The 17699-nt window shown below is 36.8% G+C and overlaps 1 protein-coding gene across 1 annotated transcript in view; it reads left to right on the forward strand.

Moving 5' to 3' along the window:
• Positions 1 to 17699, forward strand: part of DNAH9 (dynein axonemal heavy chain 9) — a 466635-nt gene that overhangs the window by 264475 nt on the left and 184461 nt on the right. The window contains exons 41-44 of the mRNA XM_027850079.1: positions 2209 to 2448; positions 5703 to 5877; positions 8826 to 8841; positions 11615 to 11782. Of these exons, the coding sequence (XP_027705880.1) occupies positions 2209 to 2448; positions 5703 to 5877; positions 8826 to 8841; positions 11615 to 11782 (599 nt within the window). The remainder of the gene's footprint in view (positions 1 to 2208; positions 2449 to 5702; positions 5878 to 8825; positions 8842 to 11614; positions 11783 to 17699) is intronic.

Below are 17699 nucleotides of genomic sequence, written 5' to 3' on the forward strand. Positions count from 1 at the left end.
GGAAGGAAGGAAGGAAGGAAGGAAGGAAGGAAGGAAGGAAGGAAGGAAAGAAGGAAAGAAGGAAAGGAGGGAGGGAGGAAGGAAGGAAGGAAAGGAGGAAAGGAGGGAAGGAGGGAGGGAGGGAGAGAGGAGCTGCAGCTCAGGAAGTTAGGAGGGAGGGTACTTTTTGAATCTTATTGTATCCTCATTTCTTAGCGCAATGCCTCACACAGAGGCATTAAAATGTTTATTGCCTGATTGACAATGAATTCTGTCTTGAACATATTATGTTCAAGATGCCCATGGGATATTCAGGTGGAGATGTCCAGTGGGAAAGTTAGCAATGTGGAACTGGAACTTAGGACAAAGAGTTAGGTTGTATACATATAAGAGTCATGTAATGATAATTATGTCTCTGGGACCTAGTAAGATCACTAAGAGTATTTAGAGAAAAGGAGTGGGTACAGGATAGAGACAGTAAACTCACAAATGAAGTAGGACATAAATAATGACCCTGCAAAGGAGACAAAAAGATAGATCAGTTAGGAAGAAAACCACAGCAGAGCAAGGTCACAAAAACCCAAGGAAGACAGAGTATCTAGGAAGAAAGGGTTGTTAACAGTATCAAATGCTACAAATCAATTAAAAAGGATAAAAATTCTCAGACACATGACACTTACTAGCTGTGTGACCTTGGGCAAGTCACTTAACCCCAATTGCCTCACCAAAAGGGCAAAAAAAAAAAGATAAAAATGGAGAGAAGGCCATTGGATTTAGCAATAAAAATGTCATTGGTGACTTTGTAAAAAGCAATTTCAGTCAAATGGTAAGGACAGAAGCCAGACTGGAAGGAGCTGAGAAATAAGAAGAAAATGGAGGTAATAAGTGTAACTTTTCTGATTGTGGCTATGAAAGAAGGAAATATAAATGCAGCAACTTTTGAAGGGATGGTTGGGCCAAATGAAAGTTTATTAAGGATGGGGGAGATCTGGATATGTATGCAGACAGCAGTGAAGGAGGTTGAAATTTAAGTGTAGAGAGTAGATGATCAAAGAAATAAGTTCCTGGTAGAGATAAGAGGAAATTGGATCGAAAACACAAGTAGCAAGATTGGCCTGGGAAGGAGTATTTACGATCATGGTCTGTTGGCAATAGAGATGGCCTTACACTTCAGCCATTGTCTTACCAATTCTGATACTACCTGTTCCTGAGCAATAATTCTTATTACCTTTTGTGCAGTATCCATCTTCCAAACACAGTAAACTAGTCAGGATTATCCTTAGAGGAGGAGAAAGAACTGGCATTTTCATAAACATAAGAGAGTACTTCCTGATCTTGTAGACTCTGAATACCAAGGAATCTTAAAAGTCATTTAGTCCAACTACTTAACATGAATGAATAAATGCATAAATGAATGAATGAAAAAATATTTATTAGTCATTTATTATATTCCAAGTGCATTGGAGATACAAGTAGAAAGACAAAATAGTCCCTACTCTCTAGGGACTCACATTCTAATTAGGAAAGAAAATACATAAAAGAGAGTTCTACAAGGTGGATGGGAAGGCTCAAGGGTCTTAAAGGTCCATTAACAGGACAAATAACAATGGAAGATCAGGTGAGAGAGAGTGGTCTGGAGGACATAGAAGCAAGGCAAATGGTAAGACCAGGAGAACATTAGGACAGAGTGGCAGAAGACCTAGGTATTCTCCATCTCACCCGAAAAAATAGAATTGTGATTCCTAGCTCATCCAAATAGTGTGAGTTGCCATGTCACTATTCTTCCCCCTCTGTCCCACTGGATCTAGGTCACCAATGGATAGAGGTAAGGATATAAGGAGGGCAATGCAAGGCATGGTGTATTTTCTCACCAGGGATTCACACCTAATGGAGCCAGGAAAGCATGCAAGGGGAAGGCAAGGGGAAAGGGAACCAGATACTATATAGCTTTCCTGTCAAGCAGTTGATCTGTTAACTTGGGGATAAACTGACCTGTCTACTCTCCTTCATGATATTTTGTCATTTAACTTCAGGCTATGGAAGATGTAAAGTTTATCTTGTTCACACATGGAATCCAAGGCCCTCAAATTTCTCATTGTGCATTATTTGTGTAGCAGGGGCACTCAGTACATGATATAAATGTTAAAATGTTTCATCCTCATCTGGAATTTGTGTTGGCAACAAAAGAAATATCTAATTCCTCCAATTCCTTTTTCTTTTTTTGTACAGCGCCATTTTAGCATCTTTGTGCTCTCCTTCCCAGGAGTAGATGCATTGTCTTCAATCTATAGCACTATCTTGACTCAGCATCTAAAACTTGGTAACTTTCCATCATCACTGCTGAAGTCAACCCCCCAACTCATCAACTTGGCTATTACCTTCCACCAGAAGATTGCTGCCACATTTCTCCCCACAGCGATAAAATTCCATTACATCTTCAACCTCCGGGACTTCTCCAACATTTTCCAAGTGAGTACATCATGATCATCTTCATTCATCATAGCTAACATTTATATAGTATGAGTCTCAAAGTACTTTACAAACCTTATCTCATTTAATCATCATGACAGTCCTGTGAGGTAAATACTGATATCTCCATTTTACAGCTGATAAATTGAGATGTAAAGAGATTAAATAACTTGCCAATGGTCAGACAACTAATAAATATTGGAGATGAAATTTGAACCTGACTCTTTCCTAACTGAAAGCCCAGCACTTATCCTAGTATACCACATTACCTTTCCATAATGACTCTTAGGCTCTAGGAAGGAGAAGTATGGGGTTGTTTTAAGGGATGAACCTGACTCTTGATGACTATATCATTGATTACTAAAGCAAATGTTAATATCAAAACTCTTGGTATGTGCAGAAATTCAGAGACAGCTTCACATAATCCATAATGGGTAGATGGAATCTTATGGGTTACACAAACAAAAGCTTCAATGACATCATTTATTATCAGCAAACATTACAACAGGAAGGAACGTTATCAAAAATCTTGCCCAAATAACTGATTTTACAAATGAGGAAGATCAAGGTCAGAAAAAAGTGACTTGCCCAAGATCAAACAGCAACTTAATGGCAGATCTGGAATTTAAACTCAGATCTCCTAATGTCCAAACTAGTCATTATGTCATGTTGGTTCTAGACCATTTTCTGTCAGTAAAATAAAAATGTACTAATGGCTTCTTTCCTATGTAAGAGTACAAGGAAGCAGAGTTTCTAGGTCTTGGGTATGGTGGGATGATTGCATGTCTGTCTGAGGAAGGAAAGTGGTACCAAGGAATAACAAGATTCCAAAATCATTTGTCTTTTTCTGGTGGTAGATTCCTAAAATCTTCATTACCTTTGGAGTGAGCTCACTAAAGAACTGTCCCCACTCTGGCCCCTCCTAAAATGTATCAATGGTATCTTTCTTGGAATGTGACCCTCAGCCCTGAGAATTGCTAAAGACTCTAGGATTCTGGAGTATTTGTCCTCATTATTTCTCCCCCTGTAACTGGTCTCCCTGCCTCCAGTTTTCCCCCTTTCTGTTCCATGCTTGATGCAGCTGCCAGAGCAATTTTTCTAGTCAATAGGTCTGACAATGTCACTAGTCTGCTCAGAAACACCCCAATGACAGCCCATTGCTTATGGAAACAGAATAAAATCAAATTCCTTATTTGACATTCAACACCCTCCACAATCTAGTTCCAACTTCTTTTTTCTTATTCTGTCCTCCCAACAAATACAAGACTCTTCTAGACTGTACTCCCTCCTCACAGAATTCCTAACTTACTTCAAACTCACCTCAGGTACCATCCCCTACATGAGATCTGTCCTGATTCCCCTGGATGCTAGTACTTTTCTTCTCTCTCCCCTCAAGCGGTATTGTATTTATTTTGTACAAATAGTTATAGCTATAGATATGCTATACACACACACACATGTCCCCTGACAGAATGTAAGTTTCTTATAGTTTAGTGTTTGAATCCATAGCACTCTAGTATAGTGCCTGCATATAATAGGGACTTAATAAATGCCTGTTGGTTGATTAATTAATGATATACTTTATGCATTTTACCTTTCCTTACTCTCATTCTGATTGAGTTTGTCTCTCTTTCACAAAATCATATAATATATATGTATGTATACATACACATACACACACACACACACACACACACACACACACAAACAAACACACACTTTCAACTTTGCTTTGAACACACACAGTGATGGGAGGCTCACTACTTTGTGAGTCCATTATATTCTGCCTGAATGGTGGAATTCAATGATATCTTTCAGCTCCAAGTTGATATTGAAGAGTTTTATAGGACTTTCCTTATACAGACTGGTATATGAATGTATTCTTCAGATTTATCATCAGTCCATATAGTTCTGTGCCAAACTCTACCAAGCATTTCACAGTCATTCAAATGTCTTCTTGCTCATGTTCTCCAAGAATAAAATCATCGGCATACATCAGCTCTTGAATAATGCTTCTTACTATGTTGAGTTAAAAATATTCCCTGGGTGTCTATAAGCATATTTCTGTCCTCTCTTAACTCATTGCTTTACAAATACAAAGGCTCCCCCAACCCCAAGCCTATTACAATTTCTCCCACCTCTTAAATCCTATTGAAATCTCACTGTTCATTCAAGGCCTACCTTAAGTAACAACTTCTTCAGGACTCCTTCTTTGATTTTTCCACTGTATTTAGGTACAGTGCCACCCTCCTGAAATCCCTTAGGTCACTACAATTACTCTCTGGTGTATATTTAATTACTTTTAAATTGCACTACAGTTATCCATGTTCAGGTCTCTCTGGGAACTGTATGTGTTTTGATGCTGCTGTCCAGGTGTCAAGATTATGCCACAAGGTATCAGTGCATGCATTTACCATAAAAGTAAGCCTTCCGTCAGAAATGACACGGTAGAATTTGCTTCCCTCAAGTTCCAGCACTCACAGAAACTCACATGTTGTGGATATTCAGCAAATATTGTTATTGATAATAACTAAATTTAGTCTTGATTGTATTTCCCAAAGATTATGTCAGATCAGAGGTCTTAATACAAATACCTAATATTTTAGGATAATTTATAAACTAGATAAAAGGCCATGATTTAGGACTGTAAAATCTAGTCTAAACTATTATTTCAAAATTCAAGTTTTGCATAATCAGGAGCACTTTGTGAGAATTTCTGTTATGAAATGTTTGTATTTCATTTGTATAGATATCCTAGTTCCCTTACTGGATTGTAAACTCTGTGAGAGTATGGATTATATTTTACTTTTCTTCATATCTCTTCCCCACCCCCCACATCCAATATCCAGCACAGTGATGCAAGAGTATTTTTTTGGTGTGAAGCTATGATTCCCTCATGTAAAAAATTCCCTCTATCAATTCAGATCATATTTATTATAAATTATTTATTTATGCAATTTATGTTTTCAGAAAGTTGCCCAGGGCACTGAGAAGTTGATTTGCCTAGTCTCACACAGCCAGTAAGTGTCAAGAATAGGACTTGAACCCAGGTCCTCCAAGGCCAGCATTCTATCTACCATGCCATATTGCCTTTATAATTTGCATATTAGTTGGTGCTTAATAAATGATTACTGAATAAATGAATGTCAATGAAGAATGAAACAATCCAGATTTTACTGGTAGCACTTGTGGAATGGAAACACAATTAAAAGGCTAGTTGTCCCTTTAGAATAGTGATTTTTCTGTCCTTGCAGGGCATTCTCTTTTCCACAGTGGAAAGTATCAAATCACCACCAGACCTTGTGAAGCTCTATCTCCATGAGTCCAGTCGGGTTTATCGGGATAAGATGGTTGAAGAAAAAGACTTTGACACCTTTGATAAAATTCAAATTGAAGTGGTAAAGAATTTCTTTGATGTAAGTATCCAGTGCTATGGAGTGTTCAAGTGACAAATAACTTTGCAAATGAGAGAGAAACCAGATGATGATATCCAGCCCACAGGTTGAAGAGAGAATTCTGAAGCTATGTGAAAGAAAAGGGGAATTTGCCATCTTGTTGCTCATATGGACATTTTAAGGCTAAGAAGTAAACTCTGCATTAATCATAGAAATCAAATCTTAGCCTGAAAAAGGAGCTTTGTACAATGCAAAGTTTTCTTCTGCCAAGTGCCTAATAAATGTGCATCCAGCCTTGGCTGGAACACTTCCACAGATGGGGAGAGCAAGGAAGAGAGGCTCACTATTTTATGAGTTAGCCCTAGGTTAATAATGAGGAATTGTATAGAGTTTCTCATGTATTTACTAAAAGGTGAACTTGGTCTTCTTTAGATTTATATTCAGTCCACAGTTTGAACACAGCCTTTCTCTTCCAAGCATTCCATAGATATCCTAATGTTTTTTTGCATGTGTGCCATGAGAATATAGTAATATATCAATTCCTGAATAATTCTTTCTTAATATATTGAGTTGGAAGAGTTTCACAGGCATCCAAAAGCATATTCTAATGACAATTTAAATAAGATGTCATATAAAATAGCTACCATTCACTCTGACATATCCTACCACCCTATAGTGGTCCAACCCTAATATATTGTCTTCATAGGTTCCGGAGTCAGATTTGGCCCCCCAACCAGGTTGTGTCAGAAGCAAGTCTCAGACCAAGGACATCCTGATTCCAAGGCCAACCCTCTCCCCATTCACTACAACACATTGACTCTCAACCTATCAATAATGTCAAATGCCATAGTGAAGTCAATGAGGATAGCTTGGTTTTTTCCCTATACTTTCATGGTATTTTTTGTGAGGCAGTTACCATGTCTTGTGTACCATATTGTCACAATGAAATTCAAGAATGAATGGTTAGCTATGAGAGATAGCTTGATTACAATTATACTGTTACCTGTACTGCCTTATAAAGTAATGAATTAATCACTGGAAATATTAAAGCAGAGACTAGATGACCACCTGTCAAGGATACTGAAGAAAAAAAATTCCTGCATTGGATTGAAGGCTAAACTAGATGACCTCTAGAAACTCTTTAAGAGTTTGTTATTTTGAATTGTTTAGATTACCTTACATACATACACATATATAAACACATACATACATATGCAATAAAAGAGGAAAAAAAAGTCTTAAGAATGGCAAAAATAAAAATACAAAGGAAAGAGACTTATTTTTTCTCTGGGCTTTTTGTATTCCACACTTTTTTGTTCCCAATATTTATATTCTGTTTTAAATATGACTATTTTAAAAAATAGTCAAGCAAAACAAACTCCCTCTTTAACCATATCCAAAAAGAGGAAGGAAGGAAAAAAATGCTTTGATCCACACTCTCTGACACCATCAGCTCTTAATCTGAAGGAAGATGCATGTTTTATCATGAGATATTTGGAATTGTGCTTGATCATTGTTGATCTGAGTTCCTAAGTTTTTTAAAGTTGTTTATCTTTATAAGAGTATTATTATTATTATATAAATTGTTCTCCTGGTTCTGCTCACTTCTCTTTGCACCATTTAATATTATTTAAAAGAGAATATTTAATTATTAAATATTTAATATTCAGTTACAATATGGTTTGATAAATAAGACTGGATCAGCAAGAAAGTAGTTAGTTGGGTAGAAGAAATATATAAAGGGACAGGATAGAGAATGAAGAGAAAAAAAGTAAAAAGGTAAATGGTTGGTTATGTAATAACATTATGCTTAATCTAAAATACAACTGTTCCATAAGCAGGTTGTCCTTGTCATTTTGTTTTTGTTTTTGTTTTTTTAGTGAGGTAATTGGGGTTAAGTGACTTGCCCAAGGTCACACAGCTAATACGTGTCAAGAGTTTGGTCTGAGGTCGGATTTGAACTCGGGTCCTCCTGACTTCAGGGCCGGTATTCTATCTTCCGCGCCACCTAGCTACCCCTTTTTATAAGCTTTTTTTTTTTATTTGATCTTCTTTTGAACTTCTCACTCTATATAGTAGAGCTATTCTGCCTTAAACTTTGCTTTTGATAGGTGGGAAGAGGGTTGTTAATTGAAAATCTATCTGACTAGCCTTAAAAAGGGGCATCATCATTTTCAAGCTAAGTGGCTTCCAGCCATTCCCCTTTCACCACCAATTTAACCATATTCCCTACCTTTGATCTAAAAACCTTTGAAGAGTCTTCAGTCTCACCTCCTGCCCTCTCCTCACTTCCTGCCCTTTACTTTCAGCTCTTTATAGCCCTCAAGAAACAAGATAGCAAAAGGCCCAATGATCCACCAACACAGGACCTACAATTGATAAGTGAGGTCCTATGTTGGTGGATCACTGGGCCTCTTGTCACCCTGTTCCTTGCAACACTTAAAGTGCCAAGATAAAATGCTATAACAGCTACAAAGAACTAAAAGGAGAGAATAGGAGGTGAGACTGAAGGCTGGTCATTCAACTCTGTTAAAAAGGCTGAATGTTATTGTAGTAAGATAAGATCATAGATACTATTTTCCTAGCTAACAATGGAAGGAAGATTAACTGAGGAGGGGAAAGATGGAAGGAGCAAGAAAAAAAAATTTTTAAATCAAATTTTTTAAATCAAAGTAAGGTTAGTAGATAGTCTAATTCCCAGCCAGATACCCAGGAAATGTTAAGTAGTCTGGGCTAGAAATGAGCAATTTCTTCCAAAGTTTAAATTTTTCAGTTAAATTGGGCTCTTCAGATTCAGTTTATCTCCACATACCCCCTTTTCAATGTGAAAACCTAATCAAGTAGTCTAATATCCATGAAAATTGTCGCAATCTGCAGAAGGAAGCCATTCAATCCTGATTTTACCTTTAAAATCAAGTTACTTATTTTGAATGACTAAAAATGAAATGCCCCTCCCAAGCTCTTCTGTATGTCACTTTGTAGACTCTCTTTTGCTAAAGTCCTATTTCATGCTTCATCATGTGGAGATGACCTTGAGTTCTCAAAGGCTATATGAGAAGAGTACAATCTCTGATATCAAGTAGGAAATATTTTAAGTATAGACTTGACATCATCCAACCATCCACCTAAGTTCAGTGCTAGTCATCAAGCAGTTTCCTTATTCACAATAAGGGGGTTGTATCATATGATCTCTGAGGTGCTTCAAGCCCCAGATCCTTGATCCTATGACTCTATGACATTTTTTTTTAGCCACAGCAGGTCATTAAGTCATCTATGTGGAGAAATTGTAGTCTGCATTAGTGGAGGGAGTGCCAGCTACATTTTATGGGCTATTTGCCACCCCTTCTTCTTCATAGCCAAGCTCATGTTTTAAAATTTGAGAAGACATTATTTTGACCAGACTGTATCTGATCCAGGATTTTTAGAACTCAGCTTCACATTGCTGGCTCATTAATATACGTTGTCTTAGTACTGTCAGAATCAGTCCTCTGTGTTGTATCATTCTTTAAGTGAGTGAATGGGCCCTTTATTCCCTTTCCCATGTTTTTCTCAGGACAACAGCCTCTCTTATTGCACTGAATTCGGGACTAATCCAGATGTCTGGCATTCTATACTCTTTGTATTTCAATGCTCCTTAATCCATCTGTATAATTATTTTGTACATAACCTCAGCAGTCATCTGGTATAATCCAAAGCTGAGCTCTTGCTCAGGGAATCTTTTCCTCTTTATATCACATTTGACAAGTAATTGTCCAAACTTCTTTGTCTGACAACTTTCAGCGAGGAGAAACCCACAACCTCCCTGGGCAGCCCATTCTACTTTAGAATAGATAGAATTGTTAGAAAGTTTTCCTTCCATCAAGCCAAAATTTGCCTCTTTGTACCTTGTAGCCATTGTTCCTACTCCTGCCCCATAAGCCCAAATAGAAAATGGCTAATCCCTCTTATACATTATTTATATATATGTAAATAAGAGAGAGAGAGAGAGAGAGAGAGAGAAAGAGAGAGAGAGACTATCTCTCTAAAATTTAAACTCAGTTGGGGCTAACCATCTATTCATCCTCTCTTATGCTTACTCCTACATTGCCATTCTCTCCTATACACCTATACACCCTTTGTTTTTGTCCCAGGTAGCTGGCATTCATCAGGAAATTTTATCTTCATTTTCCTTGTGACTAATTTGGAGAGTCCTCTTTATCTCCCAAATTCAGCTCTATAATGTCTTACTTTGAGGGAGTTGAAATCCTAGCTAGTTGTTTTCTGTTCAAACCACATATACCCCTCTTTTAGATAGGTCTCATTATTTATGCCTTATAGCTATTTAGGTTAATGAATCTCCCTTCCCCTTAGAAAACCTGTTCTTCCATCTTGGAAGATCTAAAAACCTGATCTTTCATCATTTCCTTTATGATATTTCTCCATGTGTCATCTATCAGGCATCTGGACCTAAACAAGGTATTAAAATACCTTCATCTTATCGTCCCCTAAAATGGCAACAACTCTCCATCTGTCTAAGCCTTAAACAAGTCTATTCTTTTACTGTCTAGGATTACTATTGGTTTCATAGGTTAGTTACATTTTGTAAGGCTTTTATAGCATACGTGGTCACTAAGTTTCAGTGTATATGCTTTGTCCTTTAATATACCTGAATCCATGTAAAGTCAGCTTTGTTATAATGGAGCTTCACTGTATTTGCACCTGTATAACCTGAGTAAGTCATATCCTCTCTCTCGGTCTCTAGGAAACCACATCTGTAAAATGAAGGATTTGGACTAGATTGTCTCTAAGGTCACTTATAACCCTAAATCTATGATTTGTAAATATTTTAAGGCTATTAGAAAATAACTATCATTATTACTCCTATACTATCATACTCAAGAGTTACTGATGGCACTTTTCTCAGAAGTCAGATTTTCCTTCCAGGGTAAGCATTTAAAACAGGAACTAGCCACATAAAACATAAAATCCAACTGCTACATTTAAGGTGATTTTTAGTGGTACCTTTTGGGAGTCCATGAAAAAAGAATAGATTTAAGGGAGATGATTACATGCTTTCTCCCAGTTGTCAGACTGCTGAACTTGGGTCTGAGCCCAAGAGTATATAATAATTTTTATTATTAATTATAATAACTTTTATACAGCACTTATGTGCCAGGTACTGTGCTAAGTACTTTAAAATGATCTCATTTGATTCCCACAACCTTGCAAGGTAGATTATATTATTATACCCATTTTACAGATAAAGAAACTGAAGCAAACAAATTGAGAGTAAATTAATAAATGTCTAAAGTTGGATTTGGATTTGAACTCATGTCTTTCTGACTCCAGGACCAGTACTCTATCCATTGTGCCACCTACCTGGCCCAGAGTTGCACATCCTCCAGAATTGTCCCTAATAATACTTCTACTAGCAGAGGGACTCCTCAAAAATATGTAACTGCTACATCTTCAAAGGCCCAAAAGTATGGCTTTCTATCCCACTTAGAAACTGTCACCACTCCTACTTTTGAGGATACTAATGAATAAAGACATGCCATACCATTTCAAAGGCATCATGAACCTCAGTTATAGAATATTCAATTTTTTCAGGAAGTCAAGAGAGAGGGTAAAAGGCAGCTCTGATGTCCTATTTCTAAAGAAATCCTGGCAACTAAAAGCAAGCCAGGTTAGGTTCCTCTCAAGGAACTGCTGTTCCTTGAGAATCAGTAAAAGAGGATCCTGGGTCTTGTATCTCATTAATAGGATATGGACAAGACACTGGAGGAAACCAGGAAGCTGAACATGTACTGCCATTTTGCAAATGGTATCGGTGAACCCAAATATATGCCAGTGAAGACGTGGGAACTTCTGACCCAAATCCTCGTGGAAGCCTTAGAGAACCACAATGAGGTCAACCAAGTGATGAACCTGGTTCTCTTTGAGGATGCCATGTGCCATGTGTAAGTATATTTCTACTGTGGTGTTTTCTTCTTTCGCCTTGCTGTTTCAAAGCCTCAGTTTGGGTGTTTGACCAAACTTAATGAAAGTGCAGGAAAACAGCCATGATAGCTACTAGCAAAGCTATTGTTTTTGGCCTTGCCATTGTAGAGAGCTGCCCCCTTAACTTATGTCCTGAGGGGAATATTATTATTATACAGATGATATAATATGAAAAGAGCCTGGAGAAGCTGACTTCCCTTCCTCCTTGATATAAAATGAAGTAAAGTGGAAAGTCTGGTATTTGCTAAAGATTTTACTCATATTGTGTCCATAGCTCTGGCACTGCTGAATGCTTGGTTCTCTTTTCTATTTCTTCCTTTTCTTGGATCCCTGAGAGCTCTGGGATGGAAGGAGAACTGATCCTATCTAAATGCACTGCTTTTTCCATAATCCCCGGGAGAAATCATGCTGGAGAACAGAAAGCCAGATTCAGAAGCATAGAAAGAAATTGAAGCATCAAGTACCTATTCTGTTGTGTTCTTTGCCCAACTTTTTGCTAAATCCTGTTGTCTACATTTGTATAAACAGGCCATGGAAAGGATATTCTTGACCTTGTCCCAATGAACTAATTTAAAATAATTAAATATTTGCCAGGCAACATGTACTGAGTACACAGATTGTACCCTCAAGGTATATAAAATAAATAGAAAATATCCTTCTTCCCTTTGAAAATCTTAAATGGATATATTACTATAATAACATTGAATGAACAGTTATATTCTTTTAAACAAAAGGACCAAAAATAGCTAGCTAAACAAGGTAATGACTGGGTTTGAAAAGTTATTTTAATTATTTTAAAGCAAATTTACCGGAACTTATACATCTTCTGTTCCTAATCTTGCTACCTACTATCCATGTGACATTTTGGACAAACATTTCATACCTAAAGGCCTAGTTTTGTCACCTGTAAAATAATGGAATTAGACTAGGAATTTGCTAAAGTTCCTTCTAGCTCATACATTTTAGGATTCTATGACTAACATGTCATTTGGGGCCACGTAGGAAAAATCCTTTTGTTATTACCAAAAATATATATTTAATATGATATAATCTAGTTCATCTACTCACTTTATTCACTGTATGTGGCTCCTTTTTTTCTTTCTAAAAATGAAATCCACTTAAAGATTAAAAGGAGGCTCAAATGGCTAATTGGTTTTAATGGAGCAATGATAATCTTGGATTAACCAGTAGAGGAGTAAACAGTATGACGTGGTAGATAGAAGATAGGCACCTAAGCTTATATGTTCAAATCCTGTCTTTGACATATACTAGCTATGTGACTGTGGGCTTAACTTCTCAGTGACCCAGGCAACTTTCTTCAACTATCGGTTATAGATTGATTACTCATCAGCATCAGTGCATCTATATCCACACCAATGAAATCACAAATCTAAACCTCAAAAACAATACAGATTCTAGGCCTCAACAAGAAAAGGTCCCTGAGGTGAAAACTCAGAAATTCTTAGGATTGAGGGGCTTAGGTAGGTGATATTTTTCTCAGGTTTTAGGAGCAACTCATGGATCAGCAAAAGTAGTCATTCTGATTTTGTTGCCCTCTCGATAGTTCTCCATTCAAGAGCCTCAGGTTTTTATTTTCTGTGAATTCTTTTTGCTCTTATTGGATTTTGCTATTCTTTGACCTTTTTCACCTCATGCTATTATTTTAAAATCTGCATTTACATTCTTTCCTCAAAAACACAATTGTACTTTTCTACTTTGTCACTTTTTTCTTTTGATTTCTCATTTCTATTTTTTTCAGTACTTTCAATTGGTCCTTTCTTAATGCTCATCCTATCCATCTGTCCTGTCTTTCCCTATATCTCTTTATTTTATTCCTTAACCTTGTATGCAGCATTTATGGTTATTGGGAATGAAGAGCATTTGAAATACTCTTCTGATCTGAGTTAGCTTGTGCCCTATGTATCTCTAGTTGTTTGTTTTTTTCCTCTGTGTGTGTATAATTTGTATTTTTTTTTTCAGTAGGTGGGGTGGGTATGAATTAAAAAAAAGGTTGTCTGGCTATGTTTTGGGTTTTCTTGCTACATTTTGGTTATTGTCTTATTTATCCTATAGAAAGTTAGCAATTGGCTTAAACTCAATTGGCCAAGGAGCCAAAAAAAGCATTAAGAAAATTACTTATTTTGTAAAAATGTCAATTTATTTATTAATGTTTCATTCATTTTTTTTTCCATTTTGAGTTCCAAATTCTCTTTCTCCTTCCAGTTCTTCCCCCTCCCACTGAAAAGGCAATCAATATGTCAATTATACATGGGAAGTCATGAAAAATACATTTCACTATTAGTCATGTTGAAAAAAAGCAAGAAAAATAATAATAAATAAATTGAAAAATGTAGGTTTAATCTGTACTCATAGTTGATGAGTTCTCCCTCTCTCTCTGGAGCTGAATAGCATTTTTCATCATGAGTCCTTTGGAATTGTCTTGGATCATTGTATAGAGTAGCTAAGTCTTTCACAGCTATCAATATTACAATATTGCTGTCACTGTAAACAGTGTTCTCCTGGTTCTGCTCACTTCACTTTGCATCAGTTCATACAAGTCTTCCCATCCACCTTGTCATTTCCTATAGCACAATAGTATTCCATCACAATCATATATAACAGCTTTTTTATCCATTCCTCAGTTGATGGGCATCCTTTCAATTTCCAAAAAAAAAAAAGTATGACTTGCTTTTTTTAAAAAAATATTATTTATAATTTAAATGTCATCTTTTACCCTGTTAAAGATTATCCAGTCATATATATAGCTAAATCCTCATGACAAGTCTATAACTGAATGTTTAATAGACTGAGCTTATCTTTTTGAGCTGAATTATTACTTATTTATTCTGACCATAATAGTAACTATACCATTTTGGGAGACTATGGCATGATAAGTTGAATCTGGGCCTTGTTATTATTGTGTGTAATAATAAAAGCTTACCTTTCAATAGCATTTTGAGGTTATAGGCAGGAGTGTACTAATAAAATATTTAACTACAGCTCTCCTAAAAAAGTACATGTGTGATACATTTAAGTTTAATTTGCATTATTAATATTTTTCTATCATTTTCTTAAGCCTAAACAATTGACAAAACAATGAATCAAGACCTGATTTGTATCATTTATCAAATTCAGTATGAAGTATAAATGCTCACTTTAAAATTTTAACAATAGGCTTTTGCAAGCCAGTTCAAGCTGGCTCCAGCACACTCCTGGTTAGAAAGCATTTTAATATCCATCATTTTTTCTCATTCATTTCAATCCTAAGAAATAGGCAGTATGAGCATCATGATGACCAGCGAGAAAACTGAGCCTTCCAGATGGAGCCAAGGTGGCAGGAACCCCCCAAATTCACATCCAAACAATTGTAAAATAATTCCTCAAAACAAATCCTGGAGAGGCAGAACCAACAAAAGGATGAGATGAAACAATTTTGTTGCCCAAGACAACTTAGAAGATCAACAAGAAAAGTCTATCATACTCCTGGAGTAAAAGGGGAGTGCAGTTTAGTACAGGTGGCATCCAGGCAAGGCAGCAGTAGGCTGCAACGCAGCATGCCAGCTGTAAGGCCCTAAGCCCCAGCACAGTTCAACAGTGAGGCCCCATACCACTCAGCACAGCAGGTGCTGTGCCTACAGTGCACCAGGCCAGCAGTAAGGCCCTGCACCCTCAGCACAAGAAGTCAGGGCAATGCTTCCTCCACCCCAAAAAAAGAGCCCAACTTTAACATAAAACTAAAAGTCATGAAATAGGCTGGAAAATGAGCAAAAGCCAAACAAACAAACAAAAAAACTGACCATAGAAAGTTCTTGGTGACAGGGAAGATAAAAACACAAACTCAGATGTAGACACCAATGTCAAAATGACTACATATGAAGCTCAATGAAAAATGCGAATTGATCTCAGGCCTAAAAAACTCCTAGAAGAGTTCAAAAAGGTAGAAGAAAATCAAATAAGAAAGGTAGAAGAAAAATTGGGGAAAGAAATGTGAGTGATGCAAGAAAATCATTGAAAAAAGAGTCAAGAGCTTGGTAATTAAAGCACAAAAAAATGGGGGGGGGCGGTGTACAAAAATTCACTGAAAAAAACAAACTCCTTAAAAGTAGAATTGGCCAACTGGAAAAAAATGGTGCAAAAGTTCACTGAAGAAAATAATTCCTTAAAAATTAGAACTGAGGGAGACAGCTAGGTGGCACAGTGAACAGAGCACAGGCCCTGGATTCAGGAGAACCTGAGTTCAAATCCAGCCTCAGACACATAACACTTACTAGCTGTGTGGCCCTGGGCAAGTCGCTTAACCCCATTGCCTAACCAAAAAAATAAATAAATAAATTAGAACTGAGCAACTAGAACCTAATGTCTCTATGAGATAGCAAGGAACAATCAAATAGAATCAAAAGAATGAAAAAAAATAGACAAAAATATGAAACATCTCATTGGAAAAACTGACTTGGAAAGTAGATCAAGGAGAGTTAATTTAAGAATTATTGTGAATTATCTGAAAGCCATGACTAAAAAAAGACCCTAGACATCATCTTTTAAGAAATTATCAAGGAAAACTGCCCTAATATCCTAGAACAAGAGGATAAAATAGAAAGGATCCACCAATCATCTCGTGAAAGCAGTCCCAAAATGAAAACTCACAGGAATATGATAGCCAAATACCAGAGTTCCCAGGTCAAGGAAAATATGTTGCAAACAGCCAGAAAAAAAAAAAAAAGCAATTCAAATATCATGGAGTCTCGGTTAGGGTTACACAGGATTTAGCAGCTCCTACATTAAAAGATTGGAAAATTTGGGATATGATATTCCAGAAGGCAAAGGAGCTAGGATTACAACCAAGAATCATTTACCCAGAGAAACTGAGTATAATCCTTACAGTGAAAAAGTAGATATTTAGTGAAATAGAGGACTTTCGAACACTCTTGATGAAAAGACCAGAGCTAAACAGAAATTTTGATTTTCACATACAAGACTCAAGTGAAGCATAGAAAGATAAGCAGGAAAGAGAAGTCATAAGAGATTATAAAAGTTAAACTGTTTATACCCATATATGGAAAGATGATACTCATAACTCTTAAGAACTTTATCATTATTAGGGCAGTTAGAAGAAGTATCTATAGACAGAGGGCACGGGTATAAGTTGACTTTCATGGAATGATATCAAAAAAAAATTAAGGGGTGAGAAAGAGGGATGCACTGAGAGAAGATAGAAGGGAGAGGTAGAATAGGGTACATTATCTCACCTAAAGAGGTACAAAAGACCTACTACAGTGGAGAGAAAGATGGGGGGTGGGCATTGCTTGAACCTTACTTTCATTGGAATTGGCTCAAAAAGAGAATAAAATACACAGTCAGTTGGATATAGTAATCTATCTTACCATATAGGTAAGGGGGACAAGGAAAGAGGGGAGGACTGATAGAAAGGAGGGCAGATTAGGGGAGGTGGTAGTCAGAAGCAAAGCACTGATGAGAAGGGATTGGTAGAGAGAGAGAGAGAGAGACAGAGAGAGAGAGAGAGAGAGAGAGATACATGGGGAAAATAGGATGGAGGGAAATAACACAGTTAGTAATCATAACTGTGAATATGGATGAGATGAACTCACCTGTAAAACAGAAGTAGATAGCAGAGTGGATTAAAAAACCAATATATTGTTTATAAGAAACGCATCTGAAGGAGAGAATACACAGAGTAAAGGTAAGGAACTGGAGCAGATCTCAGACTCCAAAGTAGGTCTATTGATTCCAATTCCAGTTCTTTTTTCCATGACATCACATTGTCTTTTCTAAAATAGAGAGAAGAGGGTAGTTGGACACAAGAGGAGTAGTAGTAGTAGTAGTAGTAGTAGTAGTAGTAGTAGTAGTAGTAGTAGTAGT

Source organism: Vombatus ursinus, unplaced genomic scaffold, assembly GCF_900497805.2.
Source record: "Vombatus ursinus unplaced genomic scaffold, bare-nosed wombat genome assembly UNPS02008996.1, whole genome shotgun sequence".
Lineage (NCBI taxonomy): Eukaryota > Metazoa > Chordata > Mammalia > Diprotodontia > Vombatidae > Vombatus > Vombatus ursinus.